Here is a 23649-nt window from a genome sequence, read left to right on the forward strand (position 1 = left end):
CACATGTCAGTCAAGAGGACACCACTGTCCTCATGAGACGGCCCTCACAAATGAAGCTTTGTGATCACAAATAGATTTCTATTCCAACAACCGTCTCCAACCCTCCATGTGCAATTTTTGTTCAGACATCTGTTACATTCTGCTCTTTGCACTCAGCCTCTCCACTGCTTCCAGCTTTCTGTGCTGCCCCCTGGTGGTCACTATGTGCATTGGTGGTTCCTGACAGGCCAATTATTTTCCAACAAGAACAAAATTTATGTGTGAAGGACAAAAAACGGATGCCATCTGCTTCTCCTCAAGAGGAAAATCACTTTTCCACATTTTAAGAGATGGTGCAGATTCACTGATTGAGTTACTGGATTGAGAGATCATGTTCCCTTTGGCACTTCAGCCTCATAAATGCATTTTTACTGAAGACGTGAGCAAAAACAGTTTCTCTTTCTACTGTCGTAAAATCATTCAGCTCTTTCAGATATGGGCATTTTACATTGATGGTGAGAGAAGAAAATAATACATTTGGAGTTTGTTCAGAATAAAACTATTTTTCAAACTAGAATAAAGATGTAAATTCAAAACACCACATTTGATGGAGAAAATTAGAAAATTGCTTTGAGAAATTTCAAAATGATACCTCTGAACATAGTTTCAACATGATTTTTTTTAAATAAAAGCTTTCGATTTACTTTTCAAATGCATTTGGCTAAGAAAAGTGTCAAAGTGGCGTTTTGAATAGTTTTTAAGAGCAGTCATCATGTTAAAACCATAGTAAAAAGAAAGCCGTCAATTTTAGTGTCATTGTCCATTCTTGATCTTTTATTAGCCAATCAGATGACAGATGTTGATCCGCAGAGCACTCAAACAGGAATCGTCTCTGACTTGGTTCTGGTTGATCAGTCCCATGGGTCTCTGTAATCATCTTTCAAGCCGACTCCACTGCGCTGGAGGATTTCTGGGTCCTTTGGGCTTTGGAACGCGACAGTTGAACCCTGAAAACAGATGCAGAGGAACGTGTCTGAGCCCTTCTCAACTATAATCAACGGTAAAAAAGAAAAACAACAACACGAGAGGCGGAAAAAAGTATCACAGAGCAGGAGTGACTGACTTGATTCCCAAAGACATTTAATGTATAAGTGAGGTGGTGGGGGGGGCAGAGAGAGGGGGGCTTAGCCTGTCGACAGCTACCTGGAATGTGGTGAGCTGGGGAGAAGGATCACACTGACTCTGAGGTGTTTGGGGTCATCTGAGCATGCTCCAGAGCAGCAACGAGCAGTTTCTAACCCAAACCTCTCAACTCTACAGTCAAACCTAGGATTGGCTAAATGTCAAATGCGTTTGCTGTTCCAGGTGAAAACGTGTCTTTAGGATGTTGTATTCACTAGTTGGACTGCGACTGGATTCAATTAAATCAGTGAAACTTTTGTGAAATCTCCTCCCCTCCTGTTCATAATGGCGTTGGACTGCTGTGGCGTTCTCTCTCCACACAGTAATGTGTTTTTCACTGTTTAACTCCATAGACATGTTTGCATGGATGGTTAATGTTAAGGAAGACTTTTGTTAACTCCACCCTCCTGGTAATAAAAACCATACATTTAAATGATGAGAAAATGTAAATGAGTGAACTCAGCCATCATTTCATGACTAATAAATAATGCTGCTAGCAGGCTGCAAATAGGTTTATTTATTGTGTAAAACAGAAACTTCTGTGGAAAGCGGCCCTCAGAGGATCCACCTGCTAAAGAAAGGAAGATGGGGCTAGCTTGCTCCAGTAGCTTGTCTGCTTCAATGCTTTTTCTCTAAATGTCATCACCATTTGTTTTTCCTCCTTACTGGCTGTTGCTCCCTCCTCCCCCGTCCTCCCTCCTGCCCTCCTGCATCATCGGTTTGCGACTTCAGTCAAAGTCTAGTCTGTCGTCGTCTGATGATTCTGTGGCTGATCCTCAGCTTTCAGGCTGAGATCCGTGTCTGACGAGACAGTTCCACTTCTGTAATCTATTGATAAAGTAAATCTCACCCATGTTCATGGCTTTCAGATCCTCTGTACTCTCCTTGCTCTCCGGTTGAACAGCATGTTTCTCTTCAGATGGACCCCCACCCGTTCTGCCTCTTGTCTGCATCCTTGTCTAAACTTAGTTTGGTGTTCTGAACAGCTGGTGAAGCGAACAGAATTCACTTAATGTCCCTGTTTGTATTTGTCTGATTTGGTTGAAAACTTCATGCTGTTTGTGTTCAGATGAAACACAGGTTGGCAGATTAACTGAAGCCTCTTCGCAGCTGCTACCATGTCCAGACACACCAGCATCTCTCATCCAGCCCCAGCTGCAGCAGAGGAGGCAGAACTGCGCGGCCTCCTAAAGTCCAGCTTAAAGAAAGCTCAAATGACTTCTGGGACATACTGTCAGATGAATCCTGAATAAGGGCTTCCTGCCCAACTTCTGACATCAGGCCAGAGCAGGGGTCGGCAACCTCTGCCCTTCAAAGAGCCGTTTGGATCCGAAAACACAAAATGAAAACACAGGAGCCACAGCAGAAAACCCGGTGTTCCAGTGAACGGCATCATTTCACTGGTTTCTAAAGTTTCCACTCGTTATTCTCCTTCAACCTCATTCCACATATACTGTCCTCAGAAGTGGTCCTGACTAGTTTGACGCCCTGGGCGAAACAAGATCATTTATTTTACTTTTTTATTAAACATTAGTAAAACATACTTGTGTTGTTGAATTCACAGAAAGTGTGTACCGGTAGTTAGTTCTTAACACGCATCAGTTTGTGTTTCCTTTTTGAAGGCTCCTTCTGGTAAAAATTCCCACATTTTTCTGTTTTTCTTGATCTGAATTCTGATCTGGATTCTTCCTGTCATTTTTCTGTCGGCTTTATGAATGAACATCAATGGAAACTAAAAGACATATTCTTCTTTGTTTGTGCGTCAGTGTCACATCAAACTGAACAAAAAACACAAACGATTGTGTAGATGGCATCTGAAGCATTGACTGTATGTGAGAACAGAGAAGCTTAGATGAAATCCACCAATGAGATGATTAACCAGACTAGTCTGGTTAATCAAACTAGTCTGATTAAGTGCAAACCTTCATTAACCAAATGTTGCTCCAGATTTTTCACCTCTATCAGTAAATGTGGTCGTATTTGGCGCCCAGCGAGTGTTCATTTTGGACCCCGCCTGCATTCCTTTATCCTTGGAGTGTTTTTCTTCTTTCTAAACTGGACACTTCTGTTTGCTTTGATCTTTTGTCCATTTTCCACAACCTTGAAGAGACTTTTCCGTCTGTCAAACACACAGAGTTAAGATGAGGGAGATGGTGGAAACAGATTCACTTTGATGCAGACTCCTGTTTGTACATTTTTTAACTTTTCATGAACTCCAGTAAACCCAATAAATGATATTCATTTATGGATGACAACTATTTTTATTAGTAAGCAGCTGTTAGTTTGTTGTGGGTCTGGTATCATAAGCGGTGAGTCGAAGCCCCGCCCCCGCCTCTCTACCTGTCCACATCCTCTGCAGTTTGGGTTCATGTGTCCCCTACGAGATTACCACTGACTGTCTTTTTACAAGAACTTTCCATCCCATAATAGACTGGTCCGCATTCACAGCCGCAGACACGCCCCCTCCGCGCGTTCACGCTGCTCTCTCCCACATCCTGACAGTGTTAACCCTTTTGTTATCTTACGGGGTCCAGATGACCCGATCCTTGCATTGACGTGTTCTCCCTCCCATGACAAAGGTGGATAAAGGTGGAAAGATTTCATGTAATCCATGGACACCAGTGAAGATCACAAATCATTGAAGAAAAAAGGTTCAGAGCACTGTCTAGTGGGTCTAGATGACCCAACTCCCAACGTCAAAGTGCCTAGGATAGCACAAGGGTTAAAGGTACCATGACAATCTTAGAACAGAGTAGTTATTTTCCAAACCACAGAGAGCTGCAGCAGGGAGGAGCTGGAGAAACAGCTGTAAAAAGAAGTGTGCAGGTCTTCTCACCAAGGCCAACAGGTGAACAGCTGCTCACTGCTCCTGCTGAGGAGGAGAAGATCTCATAATCATTATCCGCTTCTGCTGAAGAAACACTTTCAGCTGCAGGAGAGAAGAGGGACACGGTCACATCCTACACGTTACCCAGCTCCTGAAAGATGCATGAATCCCACCTCACCCCACCCCACCCACCGCGTGTCAGGTGATTCTCCGGCCCCTCCCACGACTGAATGCTTGGCTTCGCTATGTCGTAGATGGGTGTGGCGGAGGGGGGCAGGCTGTGTGGCTTCAGTCTGGGCTTGACTGTGCTGTAGATGGGAGCAGTGGATGCTGCTGAGGGGTCGTTGTCATAGTGATGGGAGAAGGGCAGCGACCTTCCAAAAGAAACAGATATTGACTGAGAATGGATGCTGTTCTCACAGAGACACAGGAATCCCATTAAAAAGAAATGAAAATGAGATTTAAGGGTCCATAAGGAAGTTCTGACCAACCAAACAGGAGCTGAGTCCACATTCTAGCTGCATCATCACTGAGGCAGTGATCATCACACACAGCTCGCAATGGGCGGAGTCTGACCCTCTGCGTGTTCACTGTCACACTAACCAAAAAGGGCTGTGGTTAAAAAACTCTCCAAGGAAAACAGGAAACAAGATGCACAGCAGACAAATCAGGGGCCAATTCGGCAAATGCTGGGGTGCCACTAGTGTGTGGGGGTGGGGGCGCTGGATACGCCCCATCCAAAAGAAGTCTGTCATCTCACATTTACGTGACTCTCTTTCTTGGATAAAGAGTTTCATTGATGGGGTGGGGTTATATAAGTTTGCTTCTTCACACTCCTTTGCAAGCAATAACTCAAGCTCTACTTTCTATATTTAATTAAGCAAATGTTATTTGAGTGACTTTTTTGTTTTGTTTTATTTTTAGTCTTTTTAATCTATGCATTTCAACATTTCTGTAATTAGTTTGATAAAAATGTGTAAATTCTTTATTGCTTTGACTGCAATGCTTGAAATAAATCAATAAATCAAATCAAATTACTGATTTGGTCATCACCCGGCCAATCACAGCCCTGCTCCACGCCGTCAGTCATTTAAAGTGCCTAACAAACTGCGAGGAGCTCAGGCTGATAAGAAAGGTAACCCGGATGAACGGAGCCAGTTCACTGACTGCAGAATCGGTGTCATTACTGAGTAGAAAGACGGGCTAAAAAGACAGATCCTCCAAAAACACTCTGATCTAGAGAAGTGGAACAGTTCAGACCCTGAATAAATGTTCATCTTTAGCATTTGTCAGTCAGAAAGTGTTAAATAATCACAAATAAAAATGGAAATTGAAAGCAATCTGAGAATTTCCTCCTGAACTGTCGTGAAGGTGTCACCTTACCTGCTGGCAGTGCTGGGTGTGGGCGTGGCTGCAGGAGGGTAGGCGGGGCCGGGTGGAGGCGGATGGCTTTTCTTGGGTTTGTTGACCACAGCGTATGTGTCGTTCATGTCGGGTTTCTGGGTGCAGCTGCTGACACAGAGGTGGAGAAAACATCTGCAGCTCAGTGGTGGAAGCACCTCATCACATCTCTGGATCAGTCTTCCTCACTGACGAAGTGAACGATAACGAGCGACACTAAAGCACGTCTCCCAGCCAGGATCGTGTCAGACGAAGGCAAATGTCCCTCTGTGAGTGAGTAGGTATGCAGTGAATTCATTGATGGCTTCAACATTCAGAGCTGTTTGGAGGTTTCTGTCATTTCAGTGACACACTACTGCAAAGGGTCTGGAGTTTGTCTTTCATCTCTGCCACTTTAGAAGTAAAGCGAATCAATCTGACAAAAAGTTTCTTTAATCTCCTTATGGAGATTTAAGAAATGGTCCAGGTTCAACTCAGTTCCCGTCTTTTTCCAGGAGAAGCAGTCTTTAAAACTCAAACTGCTTTCTTCTCTGTAGCTGCTTTGTGAGTGCTGAGCTTCCTCTCCCCACATCTGACTGCAAACAGAACTGGCTGAAACCAAAGAACCAGAAATGGACAAACGTTCTCACTTTACAGCCCGGATGTGTCTATAAGCAGAAATGAGCAAAGGTTGGAACCATCTCAGCTGAAACCTGAACAACTTTTTACATTTAGTGAGGTTACAAGTCTGTTTTCTGACTGGAACCATTTCATCCCAATGACTCATCCTCTAATAAGAGTTTTTCAGTTGGAGTTATTCTTGTATAAATGTCTGTGTCACTGCTCCTATGTTTCATAGTGCAGGTTTCTGTATGTATACTCACACACCTACACACACACACACACACCCACACACACACACACGCACACACACATGCACATACCCCCCAACACACACACAAACACACACACCTACACGCACACACACACGCACACCTACACGTATACCTACACGCACACACACATGCCCATACCCCCCAACACACACACACAAACACACGCACACCTACACGCACACACACATGCCCATACCCCCCAACACACACACACGCACACCTACACACACACACACACGCACACCTACACGCACACACACATGCACATACCCCCCAACACACACACACACACACACGCACACCTACACACACACACACACGCACACCTACACGCACACACACATGCCCATACCCCCCAACACACACACACGCACACCTACACGCACACACACATGCTCATACCCCCCAACACACACACACACACACACGCACACCTACACACACACACACACGCACACCTACACACACACACACACGCACACCTACACGCACACACACATGCCCATACCCCCCAACACACACACACGCACACCTACACGCACACACACATGCTCATACCCCCCAACACACACAGAGAAGAGACATTATAAACATATGCATGTTCTTTTATAATCCCCCCGCCCAAAAAAGGAACCATTTTCAACAGATTGAGAGCTCTTTTTTCCTCCCACTGAGAAGGATTCACACTGAGCTGGTTGGTCTGGACAAGACCTTGTTTCTGTAAAGACAGGTGTAAAGACTCACCTGAACCTGAACCAAGTCAGAGGTCTCTGGTTCTCTAATGCGACCAGACGGCCCGGAAGTCAAAGAGAGGAAGTGAAAAAAAGCAGGAAGTGAAAAATGTGTCTGCAGTTGATGTAGAAAATAAGCAAAGCACCATAGAACGGTGAGCCATGAAAAAGTCTGAAAATGTCCTCAGGGTAACTGATGCAGTCAGATAACAGGCATGCATCAATATGTGACAATCAGAGGACGAAGCTTTTTGGTCTTCAAACTCATCAGCTTCCAAAAACAAGCAGCTGCTGGAAGCTAGTTTTCATGCTCTCAGAGGGCAGGAGGAAAGAAAAGGGAATCAGTTCATCTAGTCAAATCATCTAGACTGTTTTAATGGCTTTGAGAGAGAAAGCTATGTCCACGCTCCAGTTAGTTTGAGCTTTAAATGAACATTTGTTAAGGTTAGGGTGTCCACTGGTTATAGTTAACAAAACCAATGTTTTTACAACAGGACAAAGAAAGCAGGGTTCCTTTCTGCACAGCTCAGCTGGGATAAACGGGTAAAACAGGGGCTGTTGTTTCTGGAATATTCAAGTAATGGAAATGTGAACATCAACATCCATCTGCAGTCCTGTCAGTGTTTTCTGATGGATTCCTTCCACCTTCTGGTGAAGTTGGATTTTTCTCTACGGTCTGCATGTTCAACATCAACCAACTCTTCATGGGGGAGAGTGAATGACAAGTTACCAAACTCATGTCTGAACTGTTGGAAAAACATGACTAATGGCTTGTTTGAACTAGAATCTCTTGAGTAAAGACGTTTGCAGACTTTACCTTAGCTGGGATGAGAAGTTTTTTAACATGACCATAACAGCTGGAGCACAGATACAAATAACTCCATCTTAGTGTAATTGTCAGATTATTGTTTTGAGTGACTATGTGTTCTGCTGTGACTCGTGTATGAGTAGGACTTGTTAGTCTAGATGCAGTCACTGTTATAATGTGAGAAGCTGCAGAAACGCAAACACGTGTGTGTGCTGTAAAAGGCCCCCAAAAGCTCATCTTTAGGCTTTTCAGAGTTTGTTTGTGCTCGGATGCTGGATTAGGCTGTCAGCTGTTAAAGCGACGGCTTAAAAATGGGAAAGACGGAGTGAAGTTTGTGGAAAGCCCCCCTCTGATGAAAGTAAAAGGCGTGCAGTGTGGCTTTGGCTGCAGGTCTCACAACAGCAGACGTCTGATGCTCACACACAGGCCAGTCTTTCCTGCTCTCATCTCATGTTCTTCTCTGCTGGATAGGTGCAGGACTGGCACATGGAAACCAGGGTTCGATTCCCGGGGGGCATAGTGAGCTACTGCCGAACTATGTAGCCACAAGGGAGGCCATGTCTGGGTGTCCCTGTGCCGGTCCCCAGCCTGGATTACAGACAAGGTTGTGTCAGGGAGGAAATTTCTGCCAAACTTCCTGTGTGAATCAGAGAAAGCTGATTGGCTGTGGTGACCTCTGAAGGGACATGCCAAAAGGGAAAGCCTGCACAATAAATTGCAAATTGATCATTATCGCGATATCAAGCTGTGCAACACACATATCGCAAAAGACGTCGGAAATTGCAATAAATGGTTACCCTAAATGTGCTTAAACAATCTTACGGCAGCTTGAAGTATTTAACAAATCAAATTGTGTCCTTTCATGCATTTGTACGAACTCAAGTTGTTGACCAATCGGATGGAGCTCTTATGCTAGATCTCCTATGGAGACTAGGGTTGACTCTTATTTCAATTAAACTGTTGCAGTGAAATGGAAATGATCTTTTTGGTTGTTTGCAGCCCTACCAAGAGGTAAATATGTCCTATTCTTCTCTCCTCATCTTTAAATCACGACTGTGAGCTTTTTCACTTCCTGAACGAGAACAGAAAACTGTTTATCTATGTTTTTAAACTCTGCATGAGCAAAAGCAGGCCTTACATTTTCCAATACTCCATAACGTCACACTGAAAAACCTAAAGGAAAAGACGAGGCATGTTTGTAGCTTCACTAAAAACTGCGATACAGTTACTGTAAAGAAAGGGAGACAGACTGGATGTTTGGATGAAAAATCTGCTGAAAAATAAAAAGATATAAGAAGAAGGAATGCTGCAGAGCTAAGAAGAAAAGGTCAAAGGTCAGGATTCTGGAGACACCTCATTAAAATGCATGACTGAGACTAAACCTGCAGGGTGCGAACGCTGCTGCATCCCACTGGGGACCGGTCCAGTCTGAACTCCAGCCCCTCAAGGAAAAATGGGGTTTTCTATTCTCAAATGCCTTCAAACAGCTCAAAATCATTGAGCACACAGAGACAAAAATCCACCAGAAACAGACCCACGTTCCTTAAAGTACTGAGACACAACCTCAGAAACACTAAAGGAGAAATGGGATCAAAACCTCACAAGGATTTAAAACATCTTTTTACAAAAAGAAGAACATTTCAAAGAGGTAAAAACAGAAGAAACCTCACAAGTTTTCTTCAGGCCAGGTTGATCCGTTAACTGGAAGTGTGGATGAAGGCACCATGAAGGCTCTGCACAGCCCAGCACACGCTGTCCTCCACACCAACGGCCGCTCAGAACAACCTGGAGTGTGAAGCTGAACCACCAGAGGAACAGCTGCTGCTGAATATTTACACTTAAAGGAAGTAAAGCTACTCCCCACTTCCTCCTCCGGCAGGTTGTGGTCGCCATAGCAACAGCACTCACTTCCGCTTCACCAGGTGAGCTTGTTGCCTCTGAGAGGCAGAAGAGCAGGTAGAGGTGCTGAACTTTGATCAGATCATCGTGTCTTCCTGATCTTTGACTTCTCCTAAGCTCCTCCTCTTTTGGCTTTTTCAACCGAGCTTTCAGTTTTCCTTCTCCTCCCTCACTCACTCTGCGTTGGCATCACTTTACATGTCAGTATCAGAATAGCAGTTAAAAAGGTGGGAGTGGGGGAGTGGCTTAAGTTCAGCTGAAGGACAAAGAAAGCACAGCCTTTGATAGGTGCAGACAGGTGGACAGACACAGGTGAGAGCAGGTGGAGAGTCCAGGTAAAAAGAGACACCCACCCACCCACACCCATTACAGCCACCATTCTACATGATTGTTTTAACCGTCCACCTTCATTTCTAACAATCCCTCCCTTCACACTGTTCTTTTCACCTCCCACCCCAATGCACTCACTGAGCCTTGTTTCCACGGTAACATGATAGCATGAGGGGCGAGAGAAGGCAAATTTAACACCTCAGACTGATGCTCTGTCTTCTAAACAGAGGACAGATGAGTGTGCAGACAGACAGATGAGTATGCAGACAGACAGATGAGAATGCAGACAGACAGATGCATGTGTAGACAGACAGATGAGTATGCAGACAGACAGATGAGTGTGCAGACAGACAGATGTGTGTGTAGACAGACAGATGCGTGTGTAGACAGACAAATGAGTGTGCAGACAGACAGATGCGTGTGTAGACAGACAAATGAGTGTGCAGACAGACAGATGCGTGTGTAGACAGACAGATGAGTGTGTAGACAGACAAATGAGTGTGCAGACAGACAGATGCGTGTGTAGACAGACAGATGAGTGTGCAGACAGACACATGCGTGTGTAAACAGACAGATGAGTATGTAGACAGACACATGCATGTGTAGACAGACAGATGAGTGTGTAGACAGACAGATGAGTGTACAGACAGACAGATGAGTGTGCAGACAGAGATATGAGTATGCAGACAGGCTGATGAGTATTCAGACAGACAGATGAGTATGCAGACAGACAGATGCGTGTGTAGACAGACAGATGCGTGTGTAGACAGACAGATGAGTGTGCAGACAGACAGATGAGTGTGTAGACAGACAGATGAGTGTACAGACAGACAGATGAGTGTGCAGACAGACAGATGAGTGTGCAGACAGACAGATGAGTATGCAGACAGACAGATGAGCATGCAGACAGACAGATGCATGTGTAGAAAGACAGATGAGTATGCAGACAGACAGATGCGTGTGTAGACAGACACATGCGTGTGTAGACAGACAGATGAGTGTGTAGACAGACAGATGAGTGTGTAGACAGACAGATGAGTATGTAGACAGACAGATGAGTGTGCAGACAGACAGATGAGTGTGTAGACAGACAGATGAGTGTGCAGACAGACAGATGAGTGTGTAGACAGACAGATGAGTATGCAGACAGACAGATGCGTGTGTAGACAGACAGATGAGTATGCAGACAGACAGATGCGTGTGTAGACAGACAGATGAGTGTGCAGACAGACACATGAGTGTGTAGACAGACAGATGAGTGTGCAGACAGACAGATGAGTGTGTAGACAGACAGATGAGTGTGTAGACAGACAGATGAGTATGTAGACAGACAGATGAGTGTGCAGACAGACAGATGAGTGTGTAGACAGACAGATGAGTGTGCAGACAGACAGATGAGTGTGTAGACAGACAGATGAGTATGCAGACAGACAGATGCGTGTGTAGACAGACAGATGAGTATGCAGACAGACAGATGCGTGTGTAGACAGACAGATGAGTGTGCAGACAGACACATGAGTGTGTAGACAGACAGATGAGTGTGCAGACAGACAGATGAGTGTGTAGACAGACAGATGAGTGTGTAGACAGACAGATGAGTGTGTAGACAGACAGATGAGTGTGTAGACAGACAGATGCGTGTGCAGACAGACAGATGAGTGTGTAGACAGACAGATGAGTGTGCAGACATACACATGCGTGTGTAGACAGACAGATTAGTGTGTATACAGACAGATGAGTGTGTAGACAGACAGATGAGTGTGCAGACAGACATATGAGTGTGCAGACAGACAGATGAGTGTGCAGACAGACAGATGAGTGTGCAGACAGACAGATGCGTGTGTAGACAGACAGATGAGTGTGCAGACAGACATATGAGTATGCAGACAGGCTGATGAGTATTCAGACAGACAGATGAGTATGCAGACAGACAGATGCGTGTGTAGACAGACAGATGAGTGTGCAGACAGACATATGAGTATGCAGACAGGCTGATGAGTATTCAGACAGACAGATGAGTATGCAGACAGACAGATGCGTGTGTAGACAGACAGATGAGTGTGCAGACAGACAGATGAGTGTGTAGACAGACAGATGAATGTGTAGACAGACAGATGAGTGTACAGACAGACAGATGAGTGTGCAGACAGACAGATGAGTGTACAGACAGACAGATGAGTGTGCAGACAGACAGATGAGTGTGTAGACAGACAGATGAGTGTGCAGACAGACAGATGAGTGTGCAGACAGACAGATGAGTATGCAGACAGACAGATGCGTGTGTAGACAGATAGATGAGTGTGTAGACAGACAGATGAGTATGCAGACAGACAGATGCGTGTGTAGACAGATAGATGAGTGTGTAGACAGACAGATGAGTGTGTAGACAGACAGATGAGTGTGTAGACAGACAGATGAGTGTACAGACAGACAGATGAGTGTGCAGACAGACAGATGAGTGTACAGACAGACAGATGACTGTGCAGACAGACAGATGAGTGTGTAGACAGACAGATGAGTGTGCAGACAGACAGATGAGTGTGCAGACAGACAGATGAGTATGCAGACAGACAGATGCGTGTGTAGACAGATAGATGAGTGTGTAGACAGACAGATGAGTGTGTAGACAGACAGATGAGTGTGTAGACAGACAGATGAGTGTGTAGACAGACAGATGAGTGTGCAGACATACACATGCGTGTGTAGACAGACAGATTAGTGTGCAGACAGACATATGAGTGTGCAGACAGACAGATGCGTGTGTAGACAGACAGATGAGTATGCAGACAGACAGATGAGTGTGCAGACAGACAGATGAGTGTGCAGACAGACATATGAGTATGCAGACAGACAGATGAGTGTGCAGACAGACAGATGCGTGTGTAGACAGACAGATGAGTATGCAGACAGACAGATGAGTGTGCAGACAGACAGATGAGTGTGCAGACAGACATATGAGTATGCAGACAGGCTGATGAGTATTCAGACAGACAGATGAGTATGCAGACAGACAGATGCGTGTGTAGACAGACAGATGAGTGTGCAGACAGACAGATGAGTGTGTAGACAGACAGATGAGTGTGTAGACAGACAGATGAGTGTACAGACAGACAGATGAGTGTGTAGACAGACAGATGAGTGTGTAGACAGACAGATGAGTGTGTAGACAGACAGATGAGTGTGCAGACAGACATATGAGTGTGCAGACAGACAGATGCGTGTGTAGACAGATAGATGAGTGTGTAGACAGACAGATGAGTGTGCAGACAGACAGATGAGTGTGCAGACAGACATATGAGTGTGCAGACAGACAGATGCGTGTGTAGACAGATAGATGAGTGTGTAGACAGACATATGAGTGTGCAGACAGACAGATGCGTGTGTAGACAGACAGATGAGTGTGCAGACAGACATATGAGTATGCAGACAGGCAGATGAGTGTGTAGACAGACAGATGAGTGTGCAGACAGACATATGAGTGTGCAGACAGACATATGAGTGTGCAGACAGACAGATGCGTGTGTAGACAGACAGATGAGTGTGCAGACAGACATATGAGTGTGCAGACAGACAGATGCGTGTGTAGACAGACAGATGAGTGTGCAGACAGACATATGAGTGTGCAGACAGACAGATGCGTGTGTAGACAGACAGATGAGTGTGCAGACAGACATATGAGTGTGCAGACAGACAGATGCGTGTGCAGACAGACATATGAGTGTGCAGACAGACAGATGCGTGTGTAGACAGACAGATGAGTGTGCAGACAGACATATGAGTGTGCAGACAGACAGATGCGTGTGTAGACAGACAGATAAGTGTGCAGACAGACATATGAGTATGCAGACAGACAGATGCGTGTGTAGACAGACAGATGAGTGTGCAGACAGACATATGAGTATGCAGACAGACAGATGAGTGTAAAGACACATTGACAAGGAAAAAAGATGGTTTTGTAAACAGACAATTGGCTGTGCAAACAAACATGTGCACCAGACACATAGACAGGTGTGTAGACAGACAGATGTCTGTCACTCAGATGTGCAAATACCTTAAGTTGGATGCTAACAGACTACAAATACACAGACGAGTGTTCTGAGAGACAGACAGGTATGCAAATAGACAAACAGACGGACAGACAGACAGACGGATGGGTGTGATGGTACCTGCTGAGGGGGGAAGTAGGGTTTGTTGGGGTCGTCTTCTCTGGTCTTTTCAGCTACAAACAGAAAATGATTTTGTTTAGCACGGCACACTGTCATAACATTTTTTCAATAAAAAAACTGTCAAAAAATAACAACACAGAAGAATTTGGTGACACACATCATCTTTGCAGGAGAAGGAAAAAAAAATATTAAACAAAAAAAAGGTTTCAGTGGTGAATGATCATATCTGACACATCCACTGGTTTCTGTTCTTCCACTCATTTACACATTTTCACTACTGGGAGAACAGATCTGGTCAGTCTGTTTAATCCCAAAAACTTTATTAGTCCTAACGCCATGGTAAACGACTGACACGAACCGACAGGTCTGAAAAGTGCAGTCAGCCCTGAGAAGGAGCCTATTTACAAAGAAACAGCCGTTAAAACAGCTCATTCGATGTTTTCAACCAGCAGGTTGGACATATTTTGAATCAGTAAAGAACAAGGACACGATGGACAAAGACTCTGGGGAGAATCAGTTCAGAGAGTGCAAGGGTGTCATCTGCAAACATCATGATCCACATCCTGTGTATTCTCATCTGTCAGTCTGTCCATCACCACAGAAACAAAAAAGAGTTCAAAGCTGATCCTTGGTGCAGTCCAACCTCCACCTTCATCACCCACAGAACATCTCACCACTGTCTTCCAGCTCCCATCCATGTCCTGAACAGCTCCAACGTTCTTCTCTGCTGCTCCACACTTCCTCATCCAAACCAGCTCCTCTCTCTGGATCCTGTCCTGGACTTTCTCTACATCTGCAAAGACCTGATGCAGATCCTTCTGACCTTCTCTGTTCTTCTCCAGAAACATCCTCAAAGCAAACATTTCATCTGTGCTTCTCTGTCCCTGCACGAAACCAAACTGTTGCTCACAAATGTTCACCTCTGACGTCAGTCTAGCTTCCTCTCCTCTTTCCCATAATTCATTGTGTCTCATCAGTTTGATTCCTCTGTAGTTTCTCATCACACTGGTAGAACCTGTCAACACATTTCCATCTCTGACAGGATTAAAGTGTTTGCACATCCGCTCTCATACGTCTCACTCTACTTCTCTCTGTTACAGAAAAATGTCTTCACCAATGACATTTCTATCTTTTTTCAACAAAGTCCATCATCTGTTCTACTGCATTCTTGGCCTGAACAAACAAGCTTCTCCATCATTTCATCTCTGTTTCTTTCACCCACATGTCTGTTCAAGTCTCCTCCAATCACAAGTCTCTCCCCTCTAGAGAGACCCTGCATCTCCTCATCCATCCCCTTCCAGAATTCCTCCTTCTCCTCCAGCTCACCTCCTACCTGGGTGTCATAAATACAGACAACCTTCAACATCACACCTTCGACTTCCAGCTTCAGACTCATCGTCCTCTCTGACCCTCTCTTCATCTTCAGAACAATCCTATCCTATCCGTTCCTCATTCCATCTACCCCATGATCAAACATCTTGGATCTGCTTCCAACCTCTTTCCATCTGGTCTCTTGAAGACACAGGAGATCCATCGTTCTTCGTTCCATCATGTCAAACAACTCTACATTCAGGCTTTCTACTGTAAGTCCACCCTGTCTGTCATGGTCTCTCTCTGCTGAAGGACACACCTTCCTCCTCTCCTTCCACTAACGCCAGTCCTAATATGAATGTACATAAATTGTTACATCACTTAAAACTAAAACATTAGTTTCAGTCTTAACTGTAGCTTTAAGCTCTTGTCTCCAGCCCACAGGATTCATAGCAGGGTTTCCTCTTGTTGGACATGTCTGCCTATTTATACTTTGCACAAGCAAGACAACTTATTTAGAGCTTCAAGGTTGGAGACAATTTGGACAGTCAATAATAAAGCTCCCATGCTGTTGATGGCTTCAGAAACTTCTGCTTTGACTACAACTAAAACAACTGATAAAGAATCAAACACACATTTTTAGTTGATCACTAAATAGTTAAAAAATCATTTAAAGTAACAGCCCAGGTAGCACAAAATGATAGCACAACCAGAAAATACTGGAAATAATTTTCTGATAATTGGAATGTATAGTCTAACTACAGTCTCCATGTGGGATTTTGTACAGAACACTCCTTTTAACCGGACTTCTTGTAGGGCGTAAATGTTTCTTTCATCATCTAAAACCTTCAAAGGGTTTGAACTAAAGTTGACATGACTAAGCTATCAGACTGACTAAATAATCTCTGACTGTTGTGGGACAGGAGTCATGGTTGATTTTCACTAACTTTACACCACATCCTGTAGACTACCAGCAGCACGGCAAACACCAGCTTGTAATTTCAGTAAAAGAAGCATCACAATAGCAGTGGAAATATGCTTGAAGATAAACAAGGTATGAAGATGAATCGTCTCCAGGGAATCTGATTTGTAGCTGCACAGACTGAAGAATGTACTGAGTACACAGCAGCAGGTGGAAACGCGAGCCAGTCTGTGTGGAAGAACGGTTTTTAGTCTGCTGCTTGCTAACGGCAGGTCAACAATGATTGAAGTAGATGTAATGTGTCCAAGAGCTAACCAGGTAGAGCAGACTCTGGATCTCAGGGGCAGGAGCATCACCCAACACATGGTGGTCATGGCCAAAGCGCGTTAAGAATCATCTCAGTTCATTAAACGGAACCATCTTCATGATGAATTCTAAAGTCCTGTTGTCCTGAAGAGCAGAATCCTCTGATAACTGGATCTAGATGACTGAACCTTCACAGAAATAGGATCAGATTACTGATTACTTACTTCAAATCTAGACGTTTTGAACCACCAAACAAAAAAAGGAGTAAATGAAATATCCTGCTGGAAAACAGTTTGAGGTTAAGATCAGTAAGAAATCAAATATAAATAATTTAACCTTTTTGTATTTTTACAAGCGGACAATAAAAGTGTCAGAGAAGAATTTTATAGAACTCTGTATCAAGGATTGTTTCTGTGTAAGGATCCCTGATGGAGGATGAAGTATAGCAGAGCTTCATCCGGAAGGGTCAGTTTGAGCTTGTGATGGCCGCCGGTCCAATCTGGACTCCTACAACTCTGTCACTGTGGTTAAATGACAATACAGCAGTGATGAAGAACGCGAGGAAGAAAGGCTCAGGGAGCAGAAAGAGGAAGAGGTGAGTCTGTAACGGTGACATTTCCCTTTAGAACACGCAGACTTTTGGGTTCTTCTGTCACGATAAGTTTAGAATAAATGAAAGGAGGTCCTGGGATGTTTTCATGTCTGTCAGTCAGCACCTCAGACGTGTCAGTGTGTGTGTGCGTGTGCGCGTTGGATGGACCTACTTGTCAGTGCATGTCCTCCATCTGATCTGCCTCTGCCCGTCTCTTTCTGGATGTTTCTCAACTAGCTGCAGTGAATACGCATCTTAGGCTTTACAAACAGGAAGTTCCTGTTTCTGCAGTTACTTCCTCCCATCCCCTGAACAGCTACTGTGGGTGTTTTTACCTCTGAAGAGTTGCAGTAGAGGTGGTGCGGGGACGCCTGCAGGAGCTGCTCGAACATGCTGATGACTGCGGTGAAGATGAACTGATACTGATCCTGCAGAGAGGACGGGGTTCACGCTTTACTCTGCTAAATCAAAGTCTTATGTTCTACTGCACTTCCAAACATTAAAGAGAGTGATACATGCTAATAGAAAACGTTTTTGGTACAGAGTAGCAAGTTACAAAAACTCAATCTTCAAGAAAATTTGTCTTCTTTTCTGTCTTGCAAGAAAAATAATCGTATCAAGAGCGTTTTTCAACATTAGAATACTCTTAGTTTGAGAAAACATGTCTTAGTGACTAGAATTCTTTCTTAAATGAAGAATTCATGGTGAGACCATTTTTCTTTCCCCATTGGCAGATTGTTTTGCTCAGAAAAAGAGGCAGGGGGGAGAAAAGCAGCTCCTCCTGCCAGACGATGAAGACGCTCCTGCAGCTCCTCACTGCACTGCTTTAACCCAGCACACATTTATAAACTTCTTCACGATTCCTGCTTTTTCAGATTAAAAAGCATGAAAACTGAAAGCTAAGAAAACATTCAATGGGAACTGCAGGCGGTTTGATGTTTTTACAGTTTGGTTTTCTGGAGGACTTTTCCCTGGATAATTTGTGGATCATTGAAGTTCTCAGAAGAAAATGTTTTGTTGGGTATGGTTGGAATTAATAATGCTAAAGAACTGATAAGTGGTTGCATTCTGGGTAACAGCGGCATCACTGACACAAAAGGACAGGCATGTTGAATCTGAGGGCCAGCATGTGGCCCACCCAGCACCAGACCTACTTTGGTCTGCACGGCAGAGGGCCTCTGCGTCCGGAGCTCCAGGACCACCTTCAGGATGCTGAAGTCTGCTGTGATCTTCTGCAAGACAAACAAGGAGGTGAGACGCTGTGACCTGCTGGATGTGCTCTGCAGAACTGTGGAGGGATGCAGGCGCGAGTTCTCTGCCAGAGGACATGACGCTGCTGCGCTGGCTCCAGCCTGTCACAGTTAGTTTGGCCACTTGAACAACCAAATCATGGTTTTCTGCAGAAACACGGTGCAGCTTTGAGCTCCTGTTCTCCTTCTCTGATCATTTACGTCTGCTCCGCTGAGCCCGGCTCTTTGCCTACAGCATTTGGTGAAAGACTGCTGCCCTTCTTGTTTCTTCATCGCATTCAAACCTGGATTCAGCAGTGGCTCAGGGGGTTGAGCAGGTTGTCCAATGATTGAAGGGTTGGTGGTTTGATCCCCACTCTCCTCATCAAAACTGTCATTGTGTCTTTTGGTAAGACGCTTCACCCTCCCTGCCTCTAGTGTGGCTCCACTGGTGTATGAATGTCCCGGTGATGGTCAGAGGGGCCATAGGCACAAACTGGCAGCCACGCCTCTGTCAGTCTGCCCCAGGGCAGCTGTGGTACCTCAGTAGTTACCAAGTGTGAATGAATGATGGACACACTGTATAATAACTTTGAGGGTCTGGAAAAGTGCAGATAAATTCAATCTATCATTACTGAGGACCTGTTTTAGAAATTCCTGTAAAATAAGAAAAGTTCACTTCCTGTGGAGTTAAGATATATCTTCTCTCTCAGTGCATGTTGCTTATTTAGACATTGTGTCTTCATCACCTTCTTAGACAAACAAACCCTTTGAATATTTTGGAGTGACCAGTCACCCCCCCCCCCCCCCCCCCCAACCTTCCTGGCTGTTTCAGCATTGACATCACTTCTGATAGTTTCTCTAGAGGAGCAGGGCTCTTCTCTTCAAACCCCCCATTGTCTGCTTCACATAGTAGACGTTAAAGTTCACACACTTGTGGAAGAGCAGGACAAGTTTTTAATATTTTTCTAGAATCAGGAGCCTGCAGACGCACTCTGAGCAACGGCACCCGAATTCAGGACAGGAGCGATTCCAGGAAACAGCTGAGTTTCCAGGAAACAGCTGAGTTTCCAGGTCAGAACCGACTCTCTGTCAATCACGTCTGCTGGATCACGTGACAGAGGTGGACCTTGATTCTGGAGAAGCCACGTTTCCCAGTATCTGCTAAGGTTCAGTCTGTAGAGAGCAGAGACTCCTCCCACATGAGCTCAGCGACAAGGACACCAGGCCGAGAGAAGGAAGTGAAACAGAAGCGGAGCCGCGGTGCAAAGTTCTGTCTTTTTTACATTTCTGGTTCCTCCCTGTGATGCAACCAAAATAACCCCCCCCCCCCCGTGCACACTCACACTCAGCCCGTCCGCATGACCACTGTTGGTAAACGCAGGTCGGTGGAAACTGCATAGTGGTGCAGTGGTTGGCACTCTTGTTTCTGGTTCAAATCCCAGCTGGGTCCTTTTTGTGTGGACTTTTCCGGTTCTCCTCGTGCATGTGTGGGTTTTCTACTGGAAGCCACGATTAGTCCAAAAACATGCTTCCCAGGTTCATTGCTGACTCTAAATTGCCCCTGTTGTGTATGTGTGTGTGTTTGTGAGGCCCTGCAACAGACTGGTACCCCCCCATCCATCCACTAGTCTGTGGACCAAACAATGGTATTTGTTTCCTGTAGAAAGGAACTGTTTAATTCATCTGCTCTCACCCCATGATCTCTGTCTGCACAGTGTGAAGACAAGACACACAAACTCATGCAACTGCAGACACACAACTGAATGGTGAACACAAAACAACTCAGATGTGTTATCACGAGTTACCTTGGAAACCAGAAGGTCGTAGATGTAGTCGAGGGCACAGATGACTCCTGTCCTCCCACAGCCAGCACTGTGTCACACACATGTACACACACACATGCACACACACACCCACACACACACACAACAGATGCAGCATGCATGTTAACTATGCTATCAATGGCAGGTGTTATCTGCTGCATATTCACAGCCTCCTGCTGTGTGTGTGTGTGTGACAGAGAGTCAATCTGCCATATGTGTGATCTATCCTGTTGAATGTTAATGACCAGCTGACCTGTGATCAGCTCTGCTGGCACAAACAAGCTGCAGCCATGATGAGAACTAACAGCCATTTAGAGCCAGAGTGTGTGTGTGTGTGTGTGTGTACCTGCAGTGGACCAGCAGGGGTGAGCTGTGAGGTCTTTGGGTCCCCCTAACCTTCCTCAGCAGGTCCAGAACCCCATCAGTCTCATAGGGGATGTCGTGATCGGGCCATGACACAAACTGGTACTGAACAACTGAGCGGGTCTCCTGCGGGAGGAAGAGGAGGGTGAGAGGAAGGATGGGTTTCACATTTCTAGTATCTCCTTAGAGTGGAGTTCCAACCTGCTGGAAGCTGACAGTCAGAGCCCGGACCACCACGTCTGGGTTCATGTGTGTCTCCCCCTGCTGGAAACACACGACAAACAAGCTGCCCACGAATTCCACAGATAAAAGAGTCATGTTTGTCTGATCGTGTTCTTACGCTGCTGATTGTGAAGGGTCCAAATGCAGCAGGGTGCTGGACTGAAGCCCAGTAGCACTCACACTTTTTCTGAGGGAGAAATTCAACTTTCAGTTTGAGACACACCAGGAGCTGAAGGAACCGTCCAGCTTGGAGGAGCAAACATGTGATCACACGTGAGAACCTGCCTGTTAGTCTGCTTCACTCTGGGGGGAGCAATGAGACTTTTACCACCACTGCAGAGGTGAACTGACCTCTGACTCTGCCAAGTTCATGTTGGAGAAAACCTCCACATCATTTCTGTTTTCCAACCAATGTTTTTGGTTCACTCAGCTGAACTGTGACAGCTGAGTAAAAGTGAAGCTTTCATTGGCTACATTATTACATAGAACACACGAAACAGAAAAGAGCTTTTGCCTGAAAAGGCAAAAAGATTGAAGGCTAATTATTTTGTAAATCAAAATTTGTCAGTGAAGATTTGTTGTAATTTGATCCACTTAAAAAAAGTTTAAACCAGGACTAAAATGAACCAGGTTTGACGGGAAAAACGCGTTCAACAAAAGAACTCTGAACTGTTTGTCAGGATTTGTTCTTCACATGAAGCGATGAGCTGCACAGTGACGTTTGCATGTTCTGCAGGGCCGATCACGTGTGACCGAGGATGTCACAACATCAGGGAGGTGGGGCGGGTGGAAGCACGGCAGGACGTTCATGGCTCATGGTGGGGTCACTCACTCTGGGGTGCAGAAACTTCAAAACAACAAATCACCCTGTGCTGCCCCCCCCCCATGCACGTTCCCTTACAAATGGAAGACTTTCCATAATATGAGATTTGAAACTGCAAAAAACTAACAAACTACGTTTTATGCTGTATTTGTATAATTTAATATGCTGACTTTAAAATTTTCCATGCTTATCAAATCATTGGTTGAGGCATTGAAGTGTTAACCCTACAGCGCCCCCTAGAGCTTAAAGCTTGTAGCAAACTGCGTGACTACAACAGATTGTCAAAGTGTCATTTATTCACACTGACTGGAGATTTTCTGATCCACATTTTTCAGATTCAGTAAATGAATCAAAGAGTCAGAGGACAAAATAGATTTCTACAAATCCTTCTTGAGTCCAAAATGACACAAACTACATGACAAAGGATTTAGTTTTTCTGAGCAAAGGTTTTGAGCTCTGCTCTGACCCGTCATGAGAGTGAGAGCCTCTGATGCTCAGGAGGTTCAGGTGAAGCGAGGTACAGAGCAGAGACATGAAGTGTGAAGGTGCTGCGGTCGATTCAAATCTCTGGTGCGGCACGTTCCAGCAGCTTTGCCTCAACAATTAGTAGTTAGACGGCGCTTTACCTTTCCCATCTCGATCTCCCTGCAGGCCATGACAATCACCTGAAACACAGAGTCGGGAATTAGCCTGAGCCTCAGCTGCAGTCCTTGAGGCCCGGGATCCTGCTTGTTTTTGTTTTTAAAGACGTCGCACACCACCACCTGATGACGACCCTGATGAAGGTGGAAGACATTCCACCGAAACATGTCGGTACGTTTTACATTACAAAACAAACCAGTGTCTGATAAAAAACAAATTAAATACGCAGTATAATTTTATAGACACAATGAACCTCTTTGAATCATCCTGCTTGTTTGTTCTCCAACGCTGTCCAGGCAGAAAACCACACCTGACTGAGTGATCAACAGCAGGCAAGGCAAGGACGTCTGAAAAACCAGACGTCCGTGCCTGAAAGGCCCAAGGTTGAAATGGGTGGATGCTTCATGCTAAAGAGACAGAAGCTCCAAACTAACCGTAGTACAGAGAGAAAAACCAGTGTTCCGTTGTGCAACAGCACCACAAGCCCAAATCATCAGCTCTCCACCACCGTGCTTTACAGTTAGCATGGGGAGCTTTTGCTGGTGTGTTGCTGTGATTCTGGGTAATGCTTTCCTTTTCAAGGTTTGGTCCGGTGATCCTGACCAGACTGATGAGCAGCAGAACTGACCTGTTCTCACCTGTGTTTGTGAGCCACAGTCTTTATGGCTGCAGGGAAACAAACTGACACCCTGCTTTCATGGAGGCTCCTAGCTGGGATGCGGTCAGCCTCTCTATTCATGTGGAAGCACGAATATTTCATCATAGGAAGCTTCTGCATCTGGTCTCCATGGCTGGTCAAAAGTCCAGATGTTCTGGGATAACTTCAGTTTCTAAACTAAAACTACTGTCACAACAGCCGGACAGCTTGAGTTTGCTTCTGACCTTGATGTCCAGCTGCCAGATCATCCTCCAGAAGTCAATCAGAGTGGGGCCCAGAGGCCCCTGGCAAGCCACATACTTGCAGTCTCCTGTCGCTCCCTGCAGGACAAACGCTAGTATGACAATCAGCAGCATCACATGGGCCGGTTGTGTGTCAGCAGAAGTGATAAGTTTGTGTCACCCTGATGAAGCTCGCATTGATGTAGTCAGATTTGGACTCTGTGGTCAACAAGGACAACACCACGCGACACTGGTCATCTACAAACACATTATGAAGAGCTTAGGAGGAACAAACACACAACTGGACCACACAAATTAAACACAAACCAGGAAAAC

The 23649-nt window shown here is 45.1% G+C and overlaps 1 protein-coding gene across 5 annotated transcripts in view; it reads right to left on the reverse strand.

Moving 5' to 3' along the window:
• Window positions 1-378: 378 nt before the first annotated feature.
• Window positions 379-23649, reverse strand: part of LOC101159564 (tyrosine-protein phosphatase non-receptor type 18) — a 39086-nt gene continuing 15815 nt past the window's right edge. The window contains exons 3-17 of one of the 5 annotated variants that reach the window (XM_020701627.2): window positions 23495-23571; window positions 23317-23412; window positions 22419-22457; window positions 21088-21156; window positions 20949-21011; window positions 20731-20873; window positions 20367-20433; window positions 18484-18561; window positions 17665-17757; window positions 14199-14251; window positions 5372-5500; window positions 4476-4586; window positions 4181-4362; window positions 3998-4090; window positions 379-986 (exon numbers count right to left, since the gene is read on the reverse strand). In XM_020701627.2, coding sequence (XP_020557286.1) covers window positions 913-986; window positions 3998-4090; window positions 4181-4362; window positions 4476-4586; window positions 5372-5500; window positions 14199-14251; window positions 17665-17757; window positions 18484-18561; window positions 20367-20433; window positions 20731-20873; window positions 20949-21011; window positions 21088-21156; window positions 22419-22457; window positions 23317-23412; window positions 23495-23571 — 1367 coding nt within the window. In that variant the 3' untranslated portion in view covers window positions 379-912. Of the gene's footprint in view, window positions 987-3997; window positions 4091-4180; window positions 4363-4475; window positions 4587-5371; window positions 5501-14198; window positions 14252-17664; window positions 17758-18483; window positions 18562-20366; window positions 20434-20730; window positions 20874-20948; window positions 21012-21087; window positions 21157-22418; window positions 22458-23316; window positions 23413-23494; window positions 23572-23649 lie in introns of those variants that run through there. The other 4 variants (XM_020701628.2, XM_011472968.3, XR_002289707.2 and 1 more) reach the window with 4 other exon arrangements.

Source organism: Oryzias latipes, chromosome 7 (genome assembly GCF_002234675.1).
Source record: "Oryzias latipes chromosome 7, ASM223467v1".
Lineage (NCBI taxonomy): Eukaryota > Metazoa > Chordata > Actinopteri > Beloniformes > Adrianichthyidae > Oryzias > Oryzias latipes.